At 39.8% G+C, this 27,810-nt stretch overlaps 1 protein-coding gene across 1 annotated transcript in view; it reads left to right on the top strand.

Moving 5' to 3' along the window:
• The window catches only part of LOC124621921 (1-phosphatidylinositol 4,5-bisphosphate phosphodiesterase-like), a 603,554-nt gene that overhangs the window by 350,062 nt on the left and 225,682 nt on the right, over positions 1 to 27,810 (top strand). The window contains exons 12-13 of the mRNA XM_047147427.1: positions 3,088 to 3,273; positions 8,867 to 9,017. Of these exons, the coding sequence (XP_047003383.1) occupies positions 3,088 to 3,273; positions 8,867 to 9,017 (337 nt within the window). The remainder of the gene's footprint in view (positions 1 to 3,087; positions 3,274 to 8,866; positions 9,018 to 27,810) is intronic.

Below are 27,810 nucleotides of genomic sequence, written 5' to 3'. Positions count from 1 at the left end.
TTTGTTGACGGCCGGCCACTGGTAGCCGAGTGGTTCTAGGTGCTTCAGTCTGGTACCGCGCGACCACTACGGTCGCAGGTTCGAATCCTGCCTCGGGCATGGATGTGTGTGATGTCCTTAGGTTAGTTAGGTTGAAGTAGTTCTAAGTTCTAGGGGTCTGATGACCTGAAATGTTATGTCCCATAGTGCTCAGAGCCACTTGAATTACTCTTTGTTGACGCAGTTAACCAGTACTCTTTTCGGGCTGCAGATCTGCTCTACACATGACCTCCTTTTCCTGAAGATATTTATTTCCTGAAGCTGATAAATCTATATTATTATTATTATTATTGTTGTTGTTAGTCTTCATTTTTTTATTTTCGGTTTTGGCTTCCTGTTGCTCAGGTAAATAACTTCTTCCAATTTAACTTTCAGTTCTTTCAATAAGTCTTCTTTCAGTCAGAGTACTGTTCTTTTTCTCGTCTTCTGACCACTTTGCCACACTTTCTAATTTTTTTATGTACAGGCAAAATCTGAAACCTTTGTTTGAAAGATGTCTCTGATCAGAATTTCACCTTATTCACTCTTCATCTCTTTTACACCAACCCTGATTTCTTGAAATGACTCACGCAAGGTAGATTTGATCTTATGGATAAGTTCACAAATCCTCTTGCATATCATATTTTCATTCATCTGAACCAGATGGCCATGAAATAGCATGCTCCTTTTCCACATCATTGTACCAGGTGGAAACTTTCCCTATTAACACGTTATAACAGGGAAACTAATTACTGTATGGGGATCAGACTTTTTAGCATTGATGTGAATGACATGGGAAAGATAAATAATGCAGAATCAGTTCAATTGAAGAACTTATAATGTGCTGCTACTGTATATCATACCATTACACTAGTACCATTACTGCTACAAAAGGGGCTAAAATGGCATCCATCAGTGTCCAGAAGATTCTGAAAGCACAGGATTGCATTCTACACAGCAGAATGAAAGATGTCCGTAGGTATGCTGGCTACCTCTCTTGGTATGCTGCGCTTCAGATCAGCACGTGTGAATGTTCCCTTAGTAAACCCTGTCCCTTAGGTAGCTCCACAACTAAAAATGACATGGAGTGAGATCAGGTGATTGTGCCGGCCATGCATTTGGAAATGATCAGCTGATAATTCGATCGTATTCAAACATGTTTTGGAGAAGCAGATGAATTTCACAAGCGATGTGTGGTGCGGCCCCATCTTGCATGAAAACTGTTGAATTCAGTGCATCTGTCTCCTGTAGGGCAGGTATGACATGCTGACGAAGCATATTGCAGTAATGCTGGCCAGTCACACTGCACGTCTTTGGAACTTGAGTGCCAACCTGTTCAAAAAAGAATGGGCCAGTGATGAACATAGCTGTAGAGCCACACCATACAGTGACGTGCTCACCATACAAACGGACTTCATGCACAGTGACTGGAGGTGAAGATCCCCACACTCAGAAATTCTGTGTTCGCCTCACCTGTCAGAGAAAATGAGCTTCATCTGTCCACAGGATGGTCCAGGGCCAGCCTTGTCAACTTCAGCTCTTGCGAGAAAGTCTAGAGTGTAGTCAACATGATGTTGTGCATCCCATGTTGCAAGATGCTGTATGGTATGTTTCTTGTATGGATACCATTTGAGAATGGTTTGAAGTGCCTTCGTACTGTCATGACACAGCACACGCACTGCCCAACAATCAGGAATTGCATGCAGTGTTGTTTTCCATAGCAACAGGGATTTCATCAACCACCTGTGGTGCAACCATTTGTTGGCCTCTTCCTGGAGCAATGCCCAGTTCTCCAGTTGATTCGAGCTTCTTCATCATCCTCTGCACAACACGTGGAGATAGAGGACCCTTTCAGCTGGCGATATTCTCGAAGTGCAGTTGCAGCATTACTATTGTTTTGATAATAGAGCTTCACCAGTAATGCCGTGCTCCTTTTGTCCAAACTCATGTTGACACGTCAACAAGTGCACTGCAACTGGTCATGTATGTGAGTCTATGAATCACGATGATTGATCATGGCACCTGGCAGCCGTAGTTGGGACTCGACAGTGGCACTGTGACTCATGGAAATCTTGCTTCCCATATTCTGGACATTAATGCTACCAAGTTTGGTACTCATACTTACAGTAATTAGTTTGCATGTTATAACGTGTTAAATAGTGGAAGTTTAATTATAACCACCTAGTATATATTGTCTAGTTTTCTTGTTGAGCCCTTCATTGCACCTATTCCTGTACTTACCCTTGTATTTTGCTGGTCCCATTATTTTCCTGAAGGTTTTCCTCTCTCTCTTTTCCACATTTTCTGTTTCCCTTGTCTTAGTCAAATCGAAACATTTGGCTGTGTATGAACATTCTTGTTTTATTTCTGTAATGGAGTGTTATAACACTGGTTGAGAGGAGATAGATCTCTCATTGTACACGTCTTTGGTCAACTGCAATGCCAGTTCCATTTTCCTTCCTGAATTTGTTAGCCTCATCATCACGACGATTCTTCTGTATTGCTTCACCAAGATATTTAAATTTATTGAATCTTTCAATTTTCCTGTAATCTGTGTCCATGAAATTTATATTTGTTGTGTATTCTGTTTTTATGTAGGATATTGTATGCCCTGCTTTTCCTACAGTTCTTTTCAAAATTTTAATTTGTGTTGTGCTATCCAGACAACATTATAAGATTGTTGTCAGAGTTCTCTTCTTCTTCTTCTTCTTTTTCTTCTTCTTCTTCTTCTTCTTCATCATCTTCTTATTATTTTTATTATCAACATTATTGGTATATGCTTCTTTATGTTACAATACCTTAATAACATACCAGACTGTTGTGCTATTTGGCCGGCCGAAGTGGCCGTGCGGTTAAAGGCGCTGCAGTCTGGAACCGCAAGACCGCTACGGTCACAGGTTCGAATCCTGCCTCGGGCATGGATGTTTGTGATGTCCTTAGGTTAGTTAGGTTTAACTAGTTCTAAGTTCTAGGGGACTAATGACCTCAGCAGTTGAGTCCCATAGTGCTCAGAGCCATTTGAACCATTTTTTGTTGTGCTATCATTTGATTTTTTTTCCATACTGTTAGCTGGAACCTGGACTACCGCTGCCTTCACCAAATGCCCTCAAAAAGAAAATTCTGATCAAAAACAAGAAGCTAAATCCTGATGTGGAAAAGCAGGAGTTGGAACTGTTCTGGCAGGGACAGTTTGTCATTGAAGAAGATGAGGAAGAAGAGGAAGAAGACACGTCTGCCATCAGTGAAGCTAAACTGGTACATAAATAATCCAAACAGTTCTATTATTTAAAATGTAAGACTCATGTACCATGAAATTTTCAGGCGAACAGCTCAATGTCGGTAACTTTGTACCACAAGATTTCAGTACTGAGATTTCCGACCATCTTCAGGTGTATTCTGGTGAAAGTACACTAAGCTCCCAGTGTAGCAAAACAGCTTAAATCACTTAATAAAAGGCAAGGCCTCCAGTCCTGATTGTATACCAGTCAGGTTCCTCTCAGAGTATGCTGATACAATAGCTCCATATTTAGCAATTGTATACAAGCAGTTCTTCATTGAAAGATCCATACCTAAAGACTGGAAAGTTGCACAAGTCACACCAATACTCAAGAAGGGAAATAGGAGTAATCAGATGAATTACAGACCCATATCACTAACATTGATTTGCAGTAGGATTTTGGAGCTGACATTTTATTGAACAGTATGACTTATCTTGAGGGAAAAAAAACTATTTATTGACAAACAGCCAATATGGTTTCAGAAAGTATTGTTCTTGTTAAACACAGTTAGCTCTTTATTCTCATAAATTAATGAGTGCTATTGACAGGGAATATAAAATTGATTCCATATTTTTAGATTTCCAGAAGGCTTTTGACACCTTATCTTTCAAGTGACTCTAATCAAATTTCATGCCAATGGGCTATTATCTCAGTTGTGTGACTGGACTGAAGATTTCCTGTCAGAAAGTCACATTTCATTGTAACTGTCAGAAAGTAATTGAGTAGAACAGAAGTATCATCTGATGTTCCCCAGATTAGTGTTATAGGTCCTCTGCTGTTCCTGTTTTACATAAATGACTTGAGAGATAATCTGAGTAGCACTCTTTGATTGTTTATAGATGATGCTGTCATTAACCATCTTATAGAGTTATCAGATGATCAAAACAAATTGCAAAACTATTTAGACAAGATATCTGTATGGTCCAAAAAGTAGCAGTTGATTCTAAATAATGAAAATTGAGAAGTCATCCTCATGAGTACCAAAAGGAACCAACTAAATTTCAGCTACACGATGAATCACACAAATCTAAAGGCTGTAAATTCAAGTAACTGCTTTGGGACTACAGTTACAAATAACTTAAGTTGGAACGGTCACATAGATAATGTTGTGGGAGAAAGCAAACCAAAGGCAGTATTTTGTTGGCAGAACACTGAGAAAATGCAACAAGTGTACTAAAGAGACTGTCTGCACTACAATTGTCCGCCCTCTTCTGGAGTATTGCTGTGCGGTGTGGGATCCGCATCAGATGGGATTGATGGGTGTCATCAAAAAGATTCACAGAAGGGCAGCTCGTTTTGTACTGCTGCGAAACAGGGGACAGAGCGCAATGAATATGTTGTGTGAATTGGGGTAGCAGTCATTAAAACAAAGTAATTTTTTATTTTGGCCGGATCTTCTCATGAAATTTTGGTCAGCAACTTTCTCCTCAGAGTGTGCAAGTATTTTGTTTGCAGCCAGCTACATAGGGAGAAATGATCATCATAAAGAAATAAGAGAAATCAGAGCTCACATTGAAAGATTTAAACATTTGTTTTTCCTGTGCGCTGTTAGAGAGTGGAACGGTTGAGAAGTAGCTTGAAGGTGGTTTGATGAACTCTCTGCCAGGCACTAAATTGTTAATTGCAGATAATCATGTAGATGTAGGTGTAAGACACTACCAGCAGATACTTAGTTTCTCAAATGTTGCACACACATTACTTGAGTGCATGTACTTCTGCTGTAATTCTGTGCATTGCTTCAAGTGCCCTCTGCATCATATCAATTGTCTTCACATGATAAAGTCACAGAACGACATCAGCTACTGAAATCACAAAGTTTTACAATGACAAGATTCCAAGCTGGAAACTCTATATCACCATTGATAAGTTCCTCAGACAGTCATATTTCTACTGATTCCTTAATGATGGAATTCCAGAAGTTTCAAGTATGGATCAAAATTTTCATTTCATTGCAATTCTTCAAATGACCAGTGAAATATAGTATTTGGCAATAACAGACTTGCTTGTGCAGAGGAGATGATTGCTGCTCTACTGTGTGCTCCTAAACAGTGTGCATGTGTTGTCCTCTACAAGACCTGCTGTGATCACACAGAATCCTGAAGTCCCCACCAAGTGCAGTTCTGGGTCACTTTTCATGACTGCCAAAAGCACCAAGATTTTAGATGGAAGATGAAAGACCACCTTAAACTTAGTTCTCTGCCTATTTTTGTAAAAACATATGCAATATACTGTAGGTAAAATGTTGTCTCAAATGCCTCACCCTCTTCCTTGTTCTGCCATCTGTACACCTGTAGTGCTCTCTTTACCATATGAGATGAATATCCATTTTCAATGGACACAGTTTGAAGGTGTTTCAAATCTACCTGAAGGTTATAAGTATCTGAGATGGTAGGGGATTAGTGAATTGATATATTTGAGAATGCTCATTGCCATTGCAGTATGGTGGCAACTGGTAGACTTTATATACAGGTCTGTGTTCGGGGTGTGGATACACCAAATGACCAAATGTGCCATCTCTTTTTATATCACACTAAGACACCTATGAATGACAAACAACTTTCCAGAGTGAATTTTCATTCTACAGCAGACTGTGCATTGATTTGAAATTGCATGGTAGATTAAAACTATGTAAAGGGCTGGGACTTTAACTTGGAAACTATGAAAAGGCCCCAAGTTCGAGTTCCAATCTGACACACAGTTTTAATTGGCAGACAACCTTCTTTCTCCATCTCCATATTAATGAATTAACATTTTGAAGGATCTCTGAGAGACTGCACAAACCATAAGGCCAAACTATAAATGTGTCATCAAAATGGAACATAACAGTACTTTTGATTTTAAAACTGCTAATCGCGCATTCTGGATCACCAGCAGGATAGACCTCTCCTCCAAGGCAGCCAATCTACTACTGATGAGCGCTGTATTTATAATGGTATTTGTTGAATTACAATGAAACAAAAATAACGTCTCATACTTAGAATTTTTTGAATGCCATCATTAAAGAATCATGGAAATGTGACAGTGTGGGTCAGTGGTTTCCAGTTGGATGCCTCATGTATTACTGATGCTGGAAAACTTAGTGCTCTGCAAAGCTGATGTCATTCTCCAATTTTAATTAAATTAAGGTAATCAATGTGATATTGATAAACTGAGCTTCTACAACAAAGGGCACTCAGAGAGCTTTACAGCAGAAGCACATTAGCTTAACTAACACTAGCGCAGCAACATCCAAGTACACCACACGTGCACAGGTGGGGTCTTAAATAGGGAACCTCAGAGTATTTTCATCAGTACACACAGGAAGAGCTGTGTGGGATCTGTACTAAATTGGACTAACGGGGGATATTGAACGTATACAGAGAATGGCAGCACGAATTATCACAGCTTTGTTTGGCCCACAGGGAAGTGATACAGGATGCTGAAGAAACTGAACTTGCAGATTCTTGAAGATATAAACTATCCCCAGAAAGTTTATTAATGAAGTTTAATGAACAGGCGTGAAATGATGACTGTAGGAATACACTGCAGCTCCATATGTGTTGCTCACATTGGAATAGCGAGGACTAGATTAGAATAATTACGCAGAGGTATTCAAACAATCTTTCTTCCCATTCCGCATATGCAAATGGAGCAGGAAGAAACCCTACTAACTGCTACAATGGAACATACGCTCTGTCATGCAGTTCATGGTGATTTTTCAGGTTATAGATATAGATGAAGATGGCCAGTAGACTAAGCTCTGAAACATCACACTAGCAAGTTGCTGACATACAATAGTTCACATGACATTTCATGGTACAATGTACAGGGTAAGTCAGGAGGAAAGGTACCTTCTTTGAGGGGTCATAATATTAGTGATTCTGAACAAAAAATTTCATATGGACATATGCCCTATTTCGAATGGTTCCAAGATAGAACACATTTAATATCCCTTATGTATGTTTTTCTTGTATAACTTGAAAACCACACCCTCCAATGAAAACGTGTATCAGTGCAAAATTAAACTATATTAAATTTCTTACAAAAAGTCATATTCATTCTTTTCTCTAGAACTAATGGTTTGTGCGAAGAGAATGCGAGAATGTTGAGAGACTCACTCGATTTGCATGCGCTGCAGTTTACGTAGTTCTTGTAGGCCAATTTGAGGTCCCACATCAATTTGATCATCTCTACTTACTACCTCAATATGCTACCTCAAATTGGCTTACAAAAATTACATTAAGCTACACCCTGTATATGCGTGCATCTCATATAAGATTCTTTCTTACCTTCGTTTTCATGCAATAAGATCAGTGGACAAAAGCAGGTGTCACACACATTTAAGTAGATATTTGAGAAAAAGTGAATAATTTCTTACATGGTGTCATTATTAATGGCAATAAAAGGAAGGCATTTTTGATAAGCCATCATGTGCTTGGTATAATTGTTATATAATTGGTTGTCATAAAGTTTTAATTATCACAAAAAATTATGTTTTTAATTTGTTTAAAAAGCTTTTTTGACCACCTGTTAATGTATTACCTGTTAGCTCTCATCTTAGGCTCTTTGGCCATTGTTTCTTTAATGATTTCTCTGACATTTCAACATCTCGAGGGTCTTGCATTCCCAAAGATTTGCCCTGCATTGGTGGTGGTAGACTGGACTGGGCTCGTAGCCATGGGTGGGGGTTGTATGCACTCTTTGCACTAACATCTACAGTAAGCATTTCTCTGGTCAGTACCGTTGTTGCTTCTACATTGTTACTTGCAATGGTCATTCATTGCAGTGCAGGAATCCAGAATCAGTTTATCTTGAGGCTTGCTACATGTTAAAATAATTATGTTTGTGAACTTTAATGGCTTCCTTGAACAAATGGACATGGTAGTTCTTCTCCACAGCAAGCTCCTATGTGTTTCAGAATTTTATTGATCTCAAGAGTAAATTTCTTTTATTTCTGTCAATGTTCACAAAGTATTTGACTACCATACCGGTTTCTGTCAGCAATGACCATCTTCAGATCTGTTTTATAACATGCCCTAATATAATAAAGCCATAGTGGCGTCATCAGAAAATAAGCTTATCATCATCATTTTGTATATTTTGTGACAATGCTACTATATATTTACTATATTAGGACATGTTGTAAAGTAGATCTGAAGATAGTCATTGCTGACTGAAACCAGTACTCTAAGGACCACATGTTTTGAGATCATTGACGGAAATAAAAGAAGTTTATTCTACAACTCCTAGATCTCTGTTTTAATCAATGTCCATGTCGCAGCTTGTGTACGTTGTCCATCTCACATAGTATGTGCGTCATCACAACTGATTTCTCCACCTGTCCGAGTCTGCAATACCATCCACATTTGATGATCCTGATATTGATGAATCGTTAGGTTTCATGAGACTTCATTAAGAGCTGGTGCCATGCTCTCTCCTGGCTGTTTGTGGGGGCCATACCAGTGACATGGAGAGTTTTGTAGTTTATAGCAGGCGTACAGATCTGCCAAGCACATTTTGACACCCTTTTGCTTCACATGTAACTGTAACAAGCCTTGATTTTGATTGACACTACTTCTAAATGATCATAGGATGTTCCCGGGTATGATGCTACACAGGAGAATGGAGACATCCCCAGCCCCGTGAAGTATCCACCATCAACAAATAAGATTCATCCATGGCTCTCATCCATGGTGAACTACACTCAACCAGTCAAATTCCAGGGATTTTATGTTGCTGAGGGTAAGAGATTAAATTTATTGCATAACATTAACATTTGTCTTTTCTCTGAATACTACAGTCAAAATAATCATCATCAGCAACAATATCAAGTGTGAAACCATCTCTAGTTTGTTACACACTCAGTATTTAACTCTGTCCAACTTTTCTTTGGCTAACAAATCTTACTTCTTCCTTGTTTTGAGTTATAGTTCTGAGGAGACTTTGGTGTACTTCTTTCTCTTTCATTCAGTCTTGCAGTCTGGCCTCAGGAGCCAGAGACTGTTGGCTTGTGTGTGTGTGCTTGTGTGTGTGTGTTTGTGTGTGTGTGTGTGTGTGTGCGCGCGCGCGCGTCTGTGCGCGTACGTGTGTGCATCTCAACATCTCCACTTTATGGTGAGCAGCATATCCTTTTCATAATATTACCTTTCTGGCATTCTTGTTATTTGCTACTTCCATAAGTTTGTGTACTTGACTATTTCTTTCTTGAATAAATATGTTTAATTGCTTTCTTACGTTTTAATTTCTCTCCCTGTGAAGTAGTGTGAGACCACCTGTCACTTTCATGATCTTCATCTCTGTGCTTTCTATCCTGTTGATCTGCCGTTTAGTAAGTGTCCAACATTAACGTCCGTACAACAATTTTTGTATTGTCATTACTTTATATAGTTTAGATAATGTATTTCTTCTGGTAATTTTAAAATGATGCTTGACTGTACCACATAGCTACTGGAGTTTCTGCAGTTTTCTAGACAAATCATCATTCGTTGTGTAAGTCAAGTTTGTTAACTTGCTCTGTTATTTCACTATTAATGACTGTTTTGGCCCTAAATGGTTCACATCCTCCAAATGCCATTACTTTTATTTTTACAAAACTATTCAAAGTCAGTCTCCATATCACTTTTCTTTACTTCAACAAATAAAGAAAAGTGATCTGAAGACTGCATTTGGACAGTTTGTATAAGTAACAATTGCAGACAAATTGTCGGAGTAAGTTGCTTCTTCTTCTGGCAGAATGGTTGAAAGGGAAGGAAGAGGGCCGAGTGAAAAGGACTGGTGATATTTAGGAAAAGAGTTAGAGTTTGGAAAAATCACCCACAACCCTGGGTCAGGGGAGACTTGCCAGACAGAATGAGAAAGAAAGACTGATCACTGGGGCTGCACAGGTGAGATTTGAAAACCTTATATCTTAAAGGTGGAAGATAGGGTAATATGCAAGACATAGGTTACTGCTAAAACGTCATGCATAAATTAATGAGAGCAAAAAGCTATGAGTGTCATATGTGATAAAGGTGGCAGAGGGACGACAAAAAATAGTATAGTCTTACCTATCTGCTGTTGGGAAAGACAATCCCACTACTTGGGAGGCCACAATTTGGCCCCTTTCAAATACACCCCATTGGCTGTAAGAGACAAGAGTGTCTCTGTGGCATGGTTGCCTGCTAGTTTCACATATTTGCACCACACTGTGTCTTTTTATTTATTTATTTACACGTCAAGTTCCGTAGGACCAAATTGAGGAGCAAATCTCCAAGGTCATGGAATGTGTCAGTACATGAAATTACAACATAAAAGTAATAACAAATAAAAATAAAATGTTTATGATCCCGAAAAAGTCAATCCGCAATTTTAAGTTAACACAGTCAACAATACAACAAGAATCAGCTTAATTTTTACAGAAACTCCTCGACAGAATAGGGGGAGTGACCCATGAGGAAACTCTTCAGTTTTGATTTGAAAGGGCGTGGATTACTGCTAAGATCTTTGAATTCGAGTGGTAGCTTATTGAAAATGGATGCAGCAGTGTACTGCAAACCTTTCTGCACAAGAGTTAAGGAAGTCCAATTCAAATGCAGGTTTGATTTCTGCCAAGTATAAACTGAATGAAAGCTGCTTATTCTTGGGAATAAGCTAATATTGTTAACAAGAAATGACAGTAAGGAATACATATATTGAGAGTCCAATGTCAAAATGCCCAGACTTGTGAAAAGGGGTTGACAAGAGGTTAGTGAACTTACACCACTTATTGCCCAAACCGCCCATTTCTGGGACAGAAATATCTTTTTAGAATGGAAAGATTTACCCCAAAATATAATACCATACAACATAAGTGAATGAAAATAAGCAAAGTAAACTAATTTTCATGTCAAACAATCACTCACTTCAGATACCATACGACATAAGCGAATGAAAATAAGCAAAGTAGACTAATGTGCTGCTCACTATCCTTCCCACCCCTCCCACAGTGGTATTCCACCGTCCACTGAATCTACACAGTATACTTGTCGTCAATCCTTATTCAACCCCTGCTCCAACCCCTTACCTCATGGCTCATACCCCTGTAATAGACCTAAATGCAAGACCTGTCCCTTATGTCCTCCCACCACCACCTACTCTGGTCCGGTCACTAACATCACTTATCCCATCAAAGGCAGGGCTACCTGTGAAACCACTCAGGTGAACTGCAGGCTAAGCTGCAACCACTATGCTGCATTCTGTGTAGGTATGATGACCAACAAGCTATCTGTCCACATCAATGGCGACAGTCAAACTGTGGCCAAGAAACAAATGGGACACCCTGTTTCTGAACATGCTGACAAAAATGATATCCTTCATTTCAATGGCTCCCTCACAGCCTGTGCCATATGGATCCTTCCAACTATCACCAGATTTTCTGAATTGTGCAGGTGGGAACTTTCCCTGCAATACATCCTATGTTCCCGTAACCCTCGTGGCCTCAACCTTTGTTAGTCCCTGTTCTCACCCATCCAGCCCCTTCCCTGTTCCCATTCCGACACTACACAGCTGTCATTCCACCATCACACCCAGTCTTTTTATTTCTCTTCTTTTCCACTACTTCCCCCGCCCCCCTCCCCCCCTCTCCCCCACCCTTCATCTAACCGGCAGCACTTCCCTACCGAGCGAGGTGGCGCAGTTGTTAGACACTGGTCTCGCATTCGGAAGGACGACGGTTCAATCCCGGGTCCGGCCATCCTGATTTAGGTTTTCCGTGATTTCCCTAAATCACTCCAGGCAAATGCTGGGATGGTTCCTCTGAAAGGGCACGGCCGACTTCCTTCCCCATCCTTCCCTAATCCGATGAGACCGATGACCACGCTGTCTGGTCTCCTTCCCCAAACCAACCAAGCACTTCCCTGTTTGCCACCCCGACCATACTGTGCCTCCCTCTCCCTGCTTCAGCCTCCTCCTTACCGCACCCAGTCACCACTCCCATCATGCACTGGTGCCGCTGCTCGCAGTGGTTTCAGTTGCCTGAGACTGCAGTCGTGTGTGTGTGTGTGTGTGTGTGTGTGTGTGTGTGTGTGTGTGTGTGTGTGTGTATGTGTGTGTGTTATTGATAAAGGCCTTAATGGTTGAAATCTTTAATTGTGAAAGTCTTTTTGTGTTGCCTATCTATGACTCAGCATCTTTGCTGCATGATGAGCACCAATTTTTCTTCTCACAACTGTTACATACATCAGTTGTACAAAAATTGAGACATGTTTTGAATGGACATGCAACTGATTGAAATTAACTTTATATCTGAATCTTACTGTTGAAAATTGTGAAAATTGAATGTTCATTTTGTGAACAAACAAGAAACCCCCCCCCCCCCCAACCCCCTCACACACACACACACACATATACACACACACACACACACACACACACACACACACACACACACACACAATCTGTTAGAGAAGAGACAGCTGGAGAGGCAGTTCTTGGTGGCGGAGCTGTGATGTTATGGTAGTGGAAGGTTTTTGGGGAGGCAGGAAGATGTACGACCCTCAGCACAAGAATGGAATGTGAGGGTGACAGTAGATTTTTCTCGAAACCGTTATGTCGACCTTAGGTACCGCCTTCATCCTGATTACATGAAACATAATTCAACAGGCATTAGTGTTTTACCAAAGCTATACTCCCTAAAAAGAATAATCACGCCTTTACAATGTTACAAACTTCCAGCCAACCGGTTGTTTGCAACCTGTTGGCTGGAAGTTTGTAACATTGTAATTAATTATGGTTGCTGAGTACAGCCAAGTTCAAAACATTAATCGCACCTTTAGTAACAGTGCAGCAATTTTGATACGGTATGGCTTACATGTAATGTGCCTGCAATTAGAAAGATTCCAGCGTCACTTTCGGGTTTATATGTGATCCATAACACACCAAGTCAACTATTGTTGTTCATGATGTTATTGCTACTACCAAAAAGGTCACATTTTGGGTTCACAGTTACTCAATAATTCACCACATTAACAACCATTGCCCGTGATGATAGTATTGGTTATTCACAGAATCACATCTTTGTCAGAAATGAACACAATAATACACCACACCAACAACCGTTGTCCATGATGATGTTATTGGAAAAGGAAAAAAATCATCATCACTCTTTTGTAGCTCCAAGAATTCTTTCCTTCTCCGGTGAAGTTCTGTTATTCTAAGAACACTAACAAGACTTCCATCTGAAGTTCCTCGTATCCTTCAGAGCACTATGTTCACTACCATTGTGGTTTCATCCACCAAGTATGCACAATATTTCCAAAATGAAGTGCTTGTGTTCACTTGAATGGATTTATATTATCTCACTAAGGCTCCATATAGAGTCACTAGTGTTTAGTCACATAATCAGTGTCTTGTACATTGTCTCCAGTTTAATGTTCACTTATGAACCTTTTTTAAAAAAAAAAAAGCACTACATCTTCATGCCACAAGTGGCCCATTGGGACCATCCGACTGCCGTGTCATCCTCAGATGAGGATGCGGATAGGAGGGGCAGGTTGTCAACACACCCCTCGTCTGGTCGTTATGATGGTTTTCTTTGACTGGAGCCGCTACTATTCGGTCAAGTAGCTCTAAGTTGGCATCGCGAGGCTGAGTGCACTTCGAAAAATGGTAACAGTGCATGGTGGGCCAGATGGTCATCCATCCAAGTGCCGGCCACGTCTGACAGTGCTTAACTTTGGTGATCTGACGGGAAGCGGTGTATCCACTGCGGCAAGGCTGTTGCCTCCTCATGAATCTTTGTCCTTCATTAATTCGTTATATTCAATGAACTGTACCCGTACCGTCTTAAGACTGCTCACCTTCACATTACTTCTCTCCACCCTTAAAAAAATAGTAATTATACTGAATACATTAAAGCTCCAAACTATCAGGAAAAAGCTTGAGCAATCTCAATCTGTACCTTATTTGTTTCTAACCAAATCATCAAAGTACCTAACCATCTAGTTTGAAGCATGACTCGACAGCAAATCAATTTATTTTAGTCTCAACTAACAATTACTGTTAATAATAACATGAAAACTGAAAAATTCAAAGTAAACTTCTCTATCACTAGCTAATTCTTTGGCCTCATATGCATGACAAGACTAGTGCTCATTAAATGCATGCTACTAGTAATAACTTACTACTAAATAAATTTCATTGAAAAATCACATGTTCATTGACACAATCAAAAAACCTTTCCATCCTTAATTTTGAATAATTATCTTATTACTGATACCCAACATTTCACTATGATATTTACATCAGAGTCCCCCTTTTTTTCGTGTCTTGTTTGAGCAATTGCTACTCACGATGTTGGTGGGGGAACATCTCCTTTACCTTGCCTGACCCTACATACTGTAATACATATGCACCAGGGTTTGCTACTTTGCTAATTACATATGGCCCTGTATACAGTCTTTGCCACTTTCTGTTCATCTTCTTTAGTAGTTAAGACTGGGGTCATCATCATCAGTTATCTGCTATATTAGCAGGTCCTTTGCCTCTCCATTTTCTGCGATCCATTGCTTCCTTCTTAAGGCTGCTGTATGTTGTACCGTCCATCATGTCATCCAGTATCTGGAATCTCTTCCTTCCTCGCTTCCTTTTCCCTTCTACATAACCTTCTAAAACTGTTTTTATCAGTCCGTCATTCTTTCTTAATATATGCCCAATCCAATTTCTTTTTCTTCTCTTTATTACATCTAGTAACTGCCTTTTCTCTCCCACTCTTCTCAGTACCTCTTCATTTTTTACTCTGTCCATCCAACTTATTCCTTCCATCTTCCGCCATGTCCAGCCTTTCTCTGTCTTTTTTCCTCATAGTCCATGTTTCAGCGCCATATAGAAGAACACTCCATACAAGACATTTTATGAGTCTCTTTCTGAGTTCTCTGTCCACACCGCTGCAGAAGATTCTCCTTTTCTTATAAAACGCCTCTTTTGCCATTGCTATCCTTGTTTTAATTTCTGTGGTGCACTTCCAGTCAGTGTCTATCCTGCTTCCAAGATACTTAAAATTTTGCACCTGTTCTAGTTTTTCTCCATTCAGCACAATTTTTAGTTCCTTATTTCCTCCTATTGCCAATACTTTTGTTTTATTTGTGTTAATTTTCATTCCATATTTTTTTCCGTTAGTTGCAATGGTGTCCACCAAATCCTGTAATTCTTTTTCCCCTGTGGCTAGAAGGACCATGTCATCAGCAAATCTCAAGCACCCTACTCTTCTTCCTCCAATTTCTACTCCTTTGTCATCTAATGAGCATTGGTCAATCATATTTTCCAAGTACAGGTTGAAAAGAGTAGGTGATAAACAGCATCCTTGTCTTACTCCTTTCCCTAGTCTGATCCAGTTTGTACTTTCTCCTCTCACTTTAACTGAAACATTTTGATTAAGGTACAATGAGTTTATAAGTCTTCTGGTTTTCCAGTCCACTCTCTTTTCCCTCATAATAGTCGCCAGCTTGTCCCAAACCACATTGTCAAATGCCTTTTCTAAATCGATGAAGTACATATATAGGTCTCTTCCTTTTTCAATAAACCTTTCTCCTAAGATTCGTAGGAGCCCTATTGCATCTCTGGTGCCCGTATTCCGTCTAAAGCCAAACTGTTCCTCGCCGAGATTCTCCTCTATTACTTTTTCAAGTCTTTTATTAATTATTCTTAACATCACTTTGGCTGCATGTGAAATGAGGCTGATTGTCCTGTGCTCGCTGCATTTCTTGGTTCCTTGTTTTTTCGGCAATGGAATCATTACTGTTGTCAAAAAGTCCTCAGGCCATTCACCACTGTCATATATTTTATTACATAACCTCAATATTTCTCTTATTCCATTGTGGTTCAAGCATTTTAGTATTTCTCCCGGTATTGTATCTGTACCTACTGCTTTGCCATTTTTCATTGCAGCAATAGCAGACTTTACTTCTTCCATTATGATGGTCGGTCCTTTCTCTTCATCACTTACACTGTGGTGTGATTCAAGTTCCAGAGTTTCTGGTTTGCTATTTGTGTCATATAGCTCTTTTATATATTCTTCCCATCTCTGGAGGACATCGTCACGATCTTTATACACTACCTCTTCGTCTTTACTCAAAATTTCCATAGTAGCACTTCCTGCTCTGTTTTGTTCCCATGTCATAGTCTTTACTCTGTTGTATAGTAAGTCGTATCTTCCTTTCCTGTCCAGTTCTTCAATTCCATCACATTCCTCTTTTAGCCATTTTTTCCTAGCCTGCTCTGTTTCTCTTCGCAGTTCGTTATTTAACCTTCGGTATATCTTTCTTGCATCTTCAGTGTTCTTGTTTTTCAATTTTCTTCTCTCCTCCATCTTGGAAATCATTTCTTGTGTGACCCATGGTTTTTTGACCTTTTCCCTTTTACATATCCTATATTTTGCTGTCCTGCTTTAATGATTCCTTCTTTCAGCATATTCCAGTACTCGTTGGCATTATCAGGTGCTTCTTTGTCTCGTAATGTGTTTAGAAAGTCCTGAGACAGCATTTCTGTAATTTGTTCTTTGTTGGACCTTATCTTCTCTAGATCTCATTTCTTCACCATTGTCGCGTTTTTCAGTTTTTTCATTCTTATTTCTATTTCTGCCATAAGTAAGTTGTGGTCACTATTAATATCTGCACCTGGTAATGTGTGCACCTTCTTGATTCCATTCCTGTATCTTTCTTCTACCAGTATAAAATCGATTTGGTTTCTATATTTATCCCCTGGTGATTTCCAAGTGTAGAGCCTCCTCTTATGGTTCTTGAACCATGTGTTTGCCACTATCAGCTGCCTTTCCCTGCAGAGTCAATTAACCATTCACCTCTGTCATTTCTCTTTCCAAGACCATGACTGCCTACTATGTTTCCCTCTTTCCCTTCTCCCACAATGGCGTTCCAGTCTCCCATTAATATTTTGCAGCATTTTTTATTTTCGTCCATTATTCTCTCTATTACATTGTACGTTTCCTCTACAATTTGGTCATCATGTTCTGAAGTTGGCATATACACCTGGACAATCAGTAAATCTTTTTGTGCTCCTTTCAGCCTTACACCAATAACCCGGTCATTTGCATAGTCTACATATTCCACACATTTAGCCAATTCCTTTGTCATAATCATTCCCACTCCATTAATTCCTTTTACTTCTCCTCCTGAGTGGTAGAATACATATTCATCTGACTGCAACTCTCCATGTCCATTCCATCTTACTTCAGCAACTCCTACGAGGTCCATATGATTCTTTTCCATCTCTCTTTTAAGGTTTTCTAGTTTTCCTGCTTGTAGCAGAGTTCTGACATTCCAGGTACCAATTCTCGTTTTGATTTTTTGCCTCCTTTCAAGTTGTCCCCCCCCGGAGATCCGAATGGGGGACTATTTTACCTCCGGGCACTGATTTAACATGAGAGGAAGCCATTTTTTGTGCATAAAATGGAGACTGCATTATGCAGGGAAGATAATCTGCGGTGGTATTCCGTTGCCTTCCGCAGTTCTGGAGGCCGCCCCTAACATGGGATACAGACGCCTTTTGCAGCCGCCCGCTCCGGGTCAGACGCTGCATGAGAAGTATAGGTTGGAAAATGAAAGACCCCTAGCCCTCGAAACCTAATAGCGTCAGGGTCGGAAAAGAACAAGAGCTGGCCGAGGGTGGCCAGATAGGAAAGATAAGAGTGAGGAGCCTGGGATAAGTAAGTGGAAGCAATGCTAGGACTCAGCTCGGGGCCCCGTGGTCACCAGCCACGTATCACTAGGTGTGACTCCCTGAGGTGAAGACTGGGGTACATCCTCAATAAAACTTTGTTTCCGATCTTGTATTGAGACACTCTCAAAGTTCATTTTCCTTTTCCTTGCCATTTCAGTAGTGTTCACTATCTCATCTCGCAGTTTTGACTGCAATTCTTGCTCTTCTTCAGCATGTTTCGGCAAACCGTTTACCCACTCATTCCTGTCTACCTTATTGAACATTAATTCAGCCAGTGTAAATTCTGTTGACATGTGCAGTAAGTTGTTTACAGTACTCTCGAATACATGCAAATTATCAACCCAACTGTTTTTCCAATGCCCATATTATTGCCAGTGCTTCTGTCTTAGTGGTGGTATAAGCTCTTTCACAGTTGCTTGAGGTCCTACTAGCAAATGCTATTGTACGGAATGTTGTGTGCCCTTCAATTTTCCTGACTTGGAATAGGCATGCGCCCAAACCAATATTTGATGTATTTGTCATTAATCCAAATTCCACATTCATGTCAGGATGATACAGTAATTGTGCATTTACCAAAGATTCTTTGAATTTCTCAAAGTCTCTCTGACATTCTCTGGTCCATTGCCAGTGTGCATTTTTCGTCAGTAAATTCAATAAATGTTCTGAATTCAAGAATTGGTCAGATACAAATTTGCGGAAAAATGATGCTAGGCCCATAAAACTTTTCGACAGTCCCTTTGTACATGGCATCGGGAAATTCTTTATTGCACTGATCTTCTTCACGTGTGGTAAAATACTCTTTTCATCAATTAAATTTTCTAAAAATTTAATCCAATTCAAACCAAAGTGATATTTGTGCAAGTTAGCTGTGATTCCTGATTCTTCAAATTTTGTGAGAAATCTTTCCAAAGTTTTGATATGATTATCCCATGTCATTGACGAACTAAGTTAGGTTGCTTCTAAGTTCAGGTCCCAGGATATAATCTAAAGCTGCAATAAAGACTTCTGCACTTATGTTGAGTCCGAAGGGCAAAACTTTAAATTGATAACTTAGTACAGCATAAATGAATGCAGTGTACTTCCTCGAGCTTTCATGCAGTTTTATTTGCCAGTTCAAGCCCCACAAGTCATTGAATTAATTTGCCATTATTCTCCAGATGTGTTTGCATTGGTATTATTATAGTATTGATTACAGGTCCATCCAGTACAAGATAAACTTTTCCTTCCGATTTGAGAACTACCAAAAGAGGGCTACAATATGGACTTGTGGAAGATTCAATCATATCCCAATTTAACATTTTTTGTATCTCTTGATCTACAGCTGCTCATAGCCTCCACTGGACAGGGTAATAACTTTGGCAATGTCTTGTGTGGTTTGATGTCTATTTTACATACATAGCCACTTATCATGCTAGGTCTTTCATTAAATACATTGATAAATCTAGACAATAATCTGTTAAGTTGATCTGTCTGTTCAGAACTCAGCTGGAGCGATTTGTTAATTTTTTGTTGTAAATGATTGAATAACTCATTTACATCTTTTACTTTTTTCTCTTCTAGACACATGCTCGATTTGTAGCTTCTTACCAGCTGTATGCAAGCTCCCTCACAATACTTACCATGTATATTTTCTGTCTGCAAAAGTACCTCAACATCTCGTGCTTCATTCTCCATTCTCAAAATACCACATGTAAAATCTATGTTTGCGTGTGTTTCCCTAAAAAAATCCAGCCCTAGGGTGCAGTCCACAATTAATTGTTCAGCAATTAGAAATGTGCCCTTATAGGCTCCATTCCCCAAATAAACAATTGTAAGTGGTTGCCTCCTAACGAGCTTGTTCTTGGATACAAAAGCACCTATGAGTTTGCAATTATTAACTGGATATACTGGAAACTTTGCTTCCTGGCTCAATTTGTCAAACAAACTGGCTGAAATCGCATTTACTGTTGCACCTATATCCTGAATGTTATTTACTTCATTATTTTCAATTCTGCCCTTAACTGCTGATACCAGAGACAGCCTTTCCTCAACTTTACACCTTGTCTGCTCTGAGAGTAATTCATCTCTTAATAAATGGCCATCGTCGTATCGTAGCATAGCCAAGTTACTATCACTGCCCCTCCTAACACTGCAGCTGGTGCAGGTCTTTAGGCATTTCCCTGATTTGTGTTGGTATTCCTGTTTATATCTTTGTGCACTTTTGTTATTACAGGCATGTTCTGACACCAGTCTGTCACATTCGCAATCAATGGTACATTCATACTTGGTTCTTGTACGTTTACTTGGTTATTGTTCCAGGTTTGATTTCCACTGTTGTGTCTTACATAACCCGGGTGATACCTCCTGTCAGGTCTTCTGTTTCTACCTCGGATCTGCCTATAATTTGGCCCATAACCATATTGTCTTTGGTTATTTCCATTCATAATCATCTGTGGTTGTGCTCGCACCTCATTTGCTGTCGCAGACTGCTAGCTGATCATTTGTCTAAAGCCATTGACATTTTTGCATGTCGTTTGTCCATTATTCTCTGCACGCTTTTTGTTATCCTCTTGGTTTATGACATATGTGTCTAATGTTGACAAAAATTCTTCAGTGTCATGTTCCAGTATTTTCTTGAACTTTTCTCTGATGGCGGTGGATAATTTTGATTTTAATATCTGGATGATATCATCTTTGCTCATCAGATTATCCCAGTATTTTGCTTTGTTCAGATATTTTTCGAAATATTTACACAATCCTCCAGATGTAATTGTGAATGGTTCTGGGTTTAGTACTTCTTTCTTTAGCCTCTCTTTTGCACCCCGTGACCAATAATTCAACAGGAATGCTTGCTCAAACTCTTCGTACGTAGTCCACGTTTTTATGGCATCATGAACCCACATTTTGATTTCTCTGCTCATATAACCTGCTACATGCTGCATCTTTCAGTACTCTCTCCGAACTCTTGGTAACAAATCAGTAAAACTCCTTATGAACACCACCGGATGTATTGTCTTCTTTTCCGGACAAAATGTTTGTAACTGATGGTATTTTAGTAGCTTTTCTTCACTACATGTACTCCCTTTGTCATATGTTGTAGTTTGTCCAAAATTATGTGCTTGTTTTCTGCCGGCTTCTTGAATGTAAGCAGATCTGTTGTTACTTTTCTAGGCTGGTGGTGACATTTGCCCAAGGATTATTCGATACATCTTCCTGCCTGTTATTCATAGATGACGCTTGACTCAACTCCTTCAACTCATCCGATTTGTGTGAAAAGTCCCTTTTCGCACTATTAAGCTCTTCCGAAAATTTGTTTTGCGTTGCTTTCATTCCTTTATTTACTATTCCTTCGATCTTGTTGATGTTGATAGTACCAGAATTTATTCCTTCCTCTATTTACTTCTCAGTTACAGTGCTTACTGAAACTTCTTTGTCTTGTATCCACTGGTCTAATTTTGGTTCATAAGCAGCATGTTCCTTGTTGATTTTGTGTGCAGTGAATTTCTCACACCCTGAAGCAATTGCAGTTACTACTGTTGACATATTATGTAATTTTTCGTCTACTGATTGTTGTTTTTCAGTCACATCATTCATTTATTTTGTCGTCTGTTGTATATCTTCATTCTCAAGTAGCTGTTCTTGCTTCTGTTTCACTTCAGCAATAGTTTTGTTCAAGTCTTGAACTTCCTTGGTAATTGTTTCATCCTTTATAGATAAAGATTGCATTTGTGTGACAAGATCTTCTTGTTGAGTCTTTAAAATTTGAACTTCATTTGATACAGTCTTTAATTCTTCCTTTATTTGTTTCTTCATATTCTTCATCTGTGAAGATATCTCTTTTTCAGTTCTCTTTTATTAACTTCTTCCATGTTCTTCATACCTTGCACCATTAATTTCTGAAAATCTATAAGCATTCGGGCAATAGTATCTTCTACTGACCTCGTTGCTACATTTTCTGTTTCACGTGAAGTGCCCACTTCACTCAGAAGTCTGTCCACAATTGTCGTATCTGACTGATCCGATGTTGCAGGTCTTGCATCACCAAGTTCAACTACCACATTCTGTGTCGATTCTGTCTCAAAATATTCTAAATTCTTCTGTTGTTCCATTTTGTAGTGGCTATGGGTTTTAACTATTACACATGCACACAAAAATTGAAAAGTGTACACCCTATATTTGCACGAAAGCACTAGACACCTTAGGTAAACTTTAGACACACGAAATGCAGTAATCTCTAACACCCAAATTACTTACTCTCACAATATGTTAGTAGAAATTTACAGTAATCTCAAATAAATAAATAGTATTCTACTTCAAACTACTAGAATATTATTATCCTTAACCAATGAAAGTCTGCAGTTCTACTAATTCTGTCAGTTTGAGATTGTTATAATGAGGCACTGAAAGAGAATCACCAAAGTTGTTTCTTGATATTGCCTTTCGATGAGAAGTTATGCTGGCAGGGCTCTGCATTCACAGGATATCATCTCTCTCCAGCAGGAAATATTGGTAGGGGAGGACATGAAACAAATCACACATCTATTAGTCTTTTATAATAGTAATGCATACAAAAATTTAAAAAAACTTTACCTATGTAAAATTCGGTAATTATTTCTTTCTCATGCCACTTCTAGACATCCTGTCACGTAGGGCATCATTGTAATGCCCTCTCACATGAAAGTTAAACTGTTATAATTTTACTGAGATGTAATGATTCATGAGAGGAGTCATTATTTCACCCTGAACCCAGTTATTGTATGGAGATCTGTGTAGAAAATTTTATTTCAGAGACAAAAAGTAACCTCGATGAACTGCTTTTATTATTATTATTATCATCATCATTATTACTAATTCAAGGAATTTGTTCTTTAGTATTCAGTCTCTCTAAGAAAAGAGTTTAGGTGTGCAAAATGTATAAATAACCAAACAGATCTCACTAGACAACGTTTATGTTCAAGGGATTGTGCATGGTAGACGAGAGATCTGCTGCTGCACGCTGACTGTAATCTGTACTCTATGTCTCTGCCAGTTGTTGAACTGTGTGCTGAATCTGTAGGAATCTTATTCTACGTTAACTGTCCGTCAAAGTGGAATTGTTTTAAAGTCTTTAAATTAATGACCATATAGAGTGTGCAGGTTCGAGCTTCCACAGTCTAAAGAAATGTCTCGTAGGCATGCACAAATATTTGAAAATGTGAAACCATAAGATGGAGAATAATTTATGCAATACACACCTTGTTTATGCTGCTGAGAAATTGGTTTATTGGCTTATTATTCTCGCACAAAATCAGAAAATGCCTTTCAATTAAAGATGGCGGTCTCGCAACAGTGCCTTCTCTCGCAGGCTGTAGTACATTCATCCATAGTCATTAAGATCAGAAGCTAGACTATATCTTTTCACAATAGTTAACATCAAACCAAAGCTCTTTTAGTTCAACGAATAGAGAGAGCGTCAGCAATAATGCTGCTTTCTCACAGTCAGTTGCATTCCAGTACGCTTCAAATAATATATTGTTTGGCCATGCATCTATTACTATTGCATGACACGAACCACTACACCATGAAGCAATTCACATGTGGAGACATCTCTCTGCATTTTTAACAGGCATCCTATGATGACAAACTGTGTTCTTTATAAACAGTTGCATGTGCAGTGTCGTCGTATTCTGCAGAATAGCAAAAAAGGTAGTTGTATTTCATTTACTAGTTCTTTTAATAGTTCCCCTTCCTCTTCCATCTTGTGGATCAACCTCCGACTACTCTCTGGGACCAAGTTCCATCCCCAATTTCTGGCCTGACCACTGCAGATGATGTCATAGTGGAATCTATTGCTATCTCCAACATCTTGGGCCTCTGTTTTTTGGAGATTTTGAGCTCCACCCTCTGTCGCTCTGCCTTCCTCCATTGAAAACAAGTGGAGGAGACTTGGACAGTACCCTTCTCTTCTCAGAATCATGAGCGTTACTGTGCCACTTTTACTGCGGGGGAGCTAGATCATGCTCTCACTTCATCCCAGTCCTCTGCCCCAGGGACGCACGATGTTCACATTCAGATGCTGTGGCACCTATCTCTTGAAGGCGAGCACTTTCTCCTTCATACGTACAATCGCATCTGGGCAGAGGGCATGTTTCCCAGACGCCGGCATGAAGTCACTGGCATACCCATATCTAAGCCAGGTAAGGACCAACACCTTCGCTCTAGCTACACCCCCCCCCCACCCCCCCCCCCCCCCCACCCCCATTTGTCTCATCGTCTCACCAGCTGTGTTTGCATGGTGATGGAAAGTATGATTGATGCCCAGCTGGTATGGTAGCTTGAGTCTCGCAATTTACTAACCATTGTACAATGAGGATTTCGAATGTGCATCTTGTCACTTTGGCAACCCACATCCTGTGGCCAAGTTTTTTGAGTTGGAGAAAGCCTGTGATCCTCATACTCTCTACATGTGGGGCTTCTGAGGCAGCCTGTCCTGTTTCCTTGAGGCATTTTGAAAAGACAGAGTTTCCAAGGTACATGTTGTTTCTGCCTTGTCAGACACCTTTATCCAGGAAAACGGTGTGCCTCAGGGTTCCACCATGAGTGTCATCCCCTTTTCTATCATCATTAACCTTATTATGGCCTATCTCCCTTTGGCATCTCCAGCTCTTTTTTTGTTGACAGTTTTGTCATCTGTTGCAGTTCTCCACAGAATTATCTCCTTGTGTGGCATCTTCACCATTGTCTTGATTGTCTTTACTCATGTAGCTTCAACAATGGCTTTTACTTTTCCACTGACAAAACCGTTTGTATGAAATTCTGATGGCACAATGGGTGTCTCCCACCATCTTTACATCTTGAGCCTGTTGCTCTTCCATTCATTGAAACTATGAAATTCCTGAGGCTCATGCATGTTAGGAAACTTTTTTGGTCCTCTCACGTGTCTTACCTGACTGCTCGCTGCACCCGCTCTCTCAATATCCTATGTGTCTTCAGCGATATATCTTAGGGAGTGGATTGGACCAGCGTCTTCCATTTGTATTGATCCCTTGTCCATTCAAAACTAGACCATGGGTGTTTTGTGTATCCATCTGCACATCCACCCATCTTACATTGTGTCAATACTATCCACCATTGTGGCATCCATTTGGTCACTGGCACCTTTTACACAAGCCTGTTTGAAAGTCTGTATGCAGAAGCCGTCAAACTCCCACTGTCATACCGATGTGATGTTCTCCTTAGTGGATACGAATGTTGTTTGCTACCATGCCTGGCCACCCATCCTATGCCTCCTTCTTTGATGACTCCGTTGACTGCCAGTATGGGGTACATGCCGTCCTCTGTTACCTCCTGGAGTTTGCTTCAGCTATTGCTCCTGCATCTTAACTTTATGCTACATGGCACTTGGGCTTTGTGCAGCAGCTCATGTTCATGTTGGGCTTCATTTGCTTCCTAAAGACACTACTCCAGACATGATCTATTGCAGTAAGTATCTCAACCTTCACATGTAACTTTACGATAGTACCTTTGTGTACACTGATGGGTCTCGGACTGACCTTGGTGCTGGGTGTACCTTTGTCATTGTCACCAATGACCTTTGGTATCAGCTTCCAGAACAGTGCTCAGTATTTATAGCACAGGTTTTTATCATGTATCAGGCCACACAGTACATCCAGTGACACATACTTTTCAATTTTGTCATTGCTCCGACTCTCTCAGTGCCCTTCAGAGCTTCTGTGTGCTGTACACTGTCCATCCCTTAGTGTAACCAAACCAGGAAAGGTTTTACTTGCTCACTCTTGATGGAACTGCTGTGATTTTTATGTGGTTCCCTGTTCACGTCAGTCTGATGGGAAATGAGGCTGTTGCTGCTGCTACCAATGCAGCGGCCCTTGTACCTCCGCCCGCCAGGTCTCCCATTCCCTCAGGTGATCTCTGTGTTGCCATCTGTCAAAAGTTGGTGTCACTTTGGCATCATCACTGGTCTTCCCTTCATCAGAACTAGCTCTGTGGAATTAAGCCTCTCCCTGCAGCTTGGCCAATCTCCTCTCCACCCTCTTGCCATGAGGAGGTCATTTTAGCTAGGTTGCATATTGGGCACTGTCTTTTTAGCCGTCGCCATTTGTTAAGTGGTGATTCCCACCACTTTGTGCCCATTGTCATCAACCTTTGATGGTTAGCCCCATTTCATGACGCAATGGCCTTATTTTAACCACTTACATTCTAATCTGTGTTTGCCATATGAGGTATCGGTCATTTTAGCGAATGACACATGGGCTGTTGACCACATTTTACTTTTTATCTGTCATAGTAATATGACGAAGGACATTCAGTGTTTAGTTCAGAACCTCAATTATGGCCCTTTCTCCAAGAGATGGTCCCCGGTTTTAGCTGTATTTTTTTCCGTCGATTGGGCTTAATGTGTAGTCTCTTTTAACTTCTTTTTCATTTTTGTGTTCTACAGCTCAGACATAGGTGCATATGGCCTTAGTTCTTTCTGTGCCCTAAAACAAAACAAAAGAAACAGAAACAGCAACTTAGGACATGCATCTTGCCATTCTGTCCTGGATATGAGCATAAGACTCAGAATCTGCTTAAGGGATGATGTTCTTGTCAGAAAACCACCTTGATTTTCTCTGATCTTGTAGCCTATAGCCTACTATGTATTGTTTTCCAGCAGATGTTTTATGTTACTAATAACATTAATTTTCCTCAGTTGTTGTTGGCAACAGTTTCATCTCCTTTCTTAGAAAAATGATGACTTAATGTGCCCTTTCAGTCCTCTGGAATTTCTTTTATTAGCCATGTATTCTGCTTTATTCCTTTTAATGCAGTTTTCTGTGCTTGGATAATGATAGCTTTCACTTTTCATTTCAAGAACAATGATTTTGCAGCTACACAATGAGACTCACCCGAACACTTTATTGAAGTTTCATGTCATGTTTTTCTGAAATCATTTTTATTTTGATTGAGGTGGTTTTCATCAAGTAAACACATAACATTTCTGATTTCTTTGTTCTTTCTTGCTAAACTTCCTTAAGTGTCAGTGGTGTGTTCCTTGATACAATCACATCAATTAAAAATTTAGGCATTATGTTATATTGCAGTATGAAATGGAAAGGGCATGTAAGGACAATAGTAGGGAAGATGAATTTACAACTTCAGTTAATTGGGAGAATTCTAGGAAAATGTTGTGTACTATAAAAGAGACCACATATAGGCACTGGCAAAATCCATTCTTGTGTTCTGCCTGAGTGTTTGGGACCTCTGCCAGATCAGATTGAAGGATGGCATTGAAGCAATTCAGAGGCATGCTACTAGATTTGTTACCGGTAGGTTTGATCAACATGTTAGTATTATGGAGGAGCCTTATGAACTCAAATGGGAATCCCTGGAGGAAACACTATGTTCATTTTGTGAAACACTATTGAGACAACTTAGAGAAGAGGTATTTGCAGTTGACAGCAGTATAAATATACTGCTACCTACATAAATTTCATGTAAGGATTATAAAGACAAATTAAGGCTTCTATAGAAGATGTATAGACAGTTGTTTTTTGCTCATTCCATTTGCAAGTGGAACGGGGAAGGGAATGACTGGTGGAGGCACAAGGTACCCTCTGCCGTGCACTGTGTGGTGGCTTGCTGATTTTTTTTTTTTTTTTTTTTTTTTTTTTTTTTTTTTTTTTTTTTTTTTTTTTTTTTTTTTTTGCAGTCTACTGACTGGTTTGATGCGGCCCGCCACGAATTCCTTTCCTGTGCTAACCTGTTCATCTCAGAGTAGCACTTGCAACCTACGTCCTCAATTATTTGCTTGACGTATTCCAATCTCTGTCTTCCTCTACAGTTTTTGCCCTCTACAGCTCCCTCTAGTACCATGAAAGTCATTCCC

The sequence above is a fragment of the Schistocerca americana genome, chromosome 7 (assembly GCF_021461395.2).
Source record: "Schistocerca americana isolate TAMUIC-IGC-003095 chromosome 7, iqSchAmer2.1, whole genome shotgun sequence".
NCBI classification, from domain to species: Eukaryota; Metazoa; Arthropoda; class Insecta; order Orthoptera; family Acrididae; genus Schistocerca; species Schistocerca americana.
The sequence above is the reverse complement of the archived record's forward strand: the minus strand, read 5'-3'. Positions and strand labels throughout refer to the sequence as shown.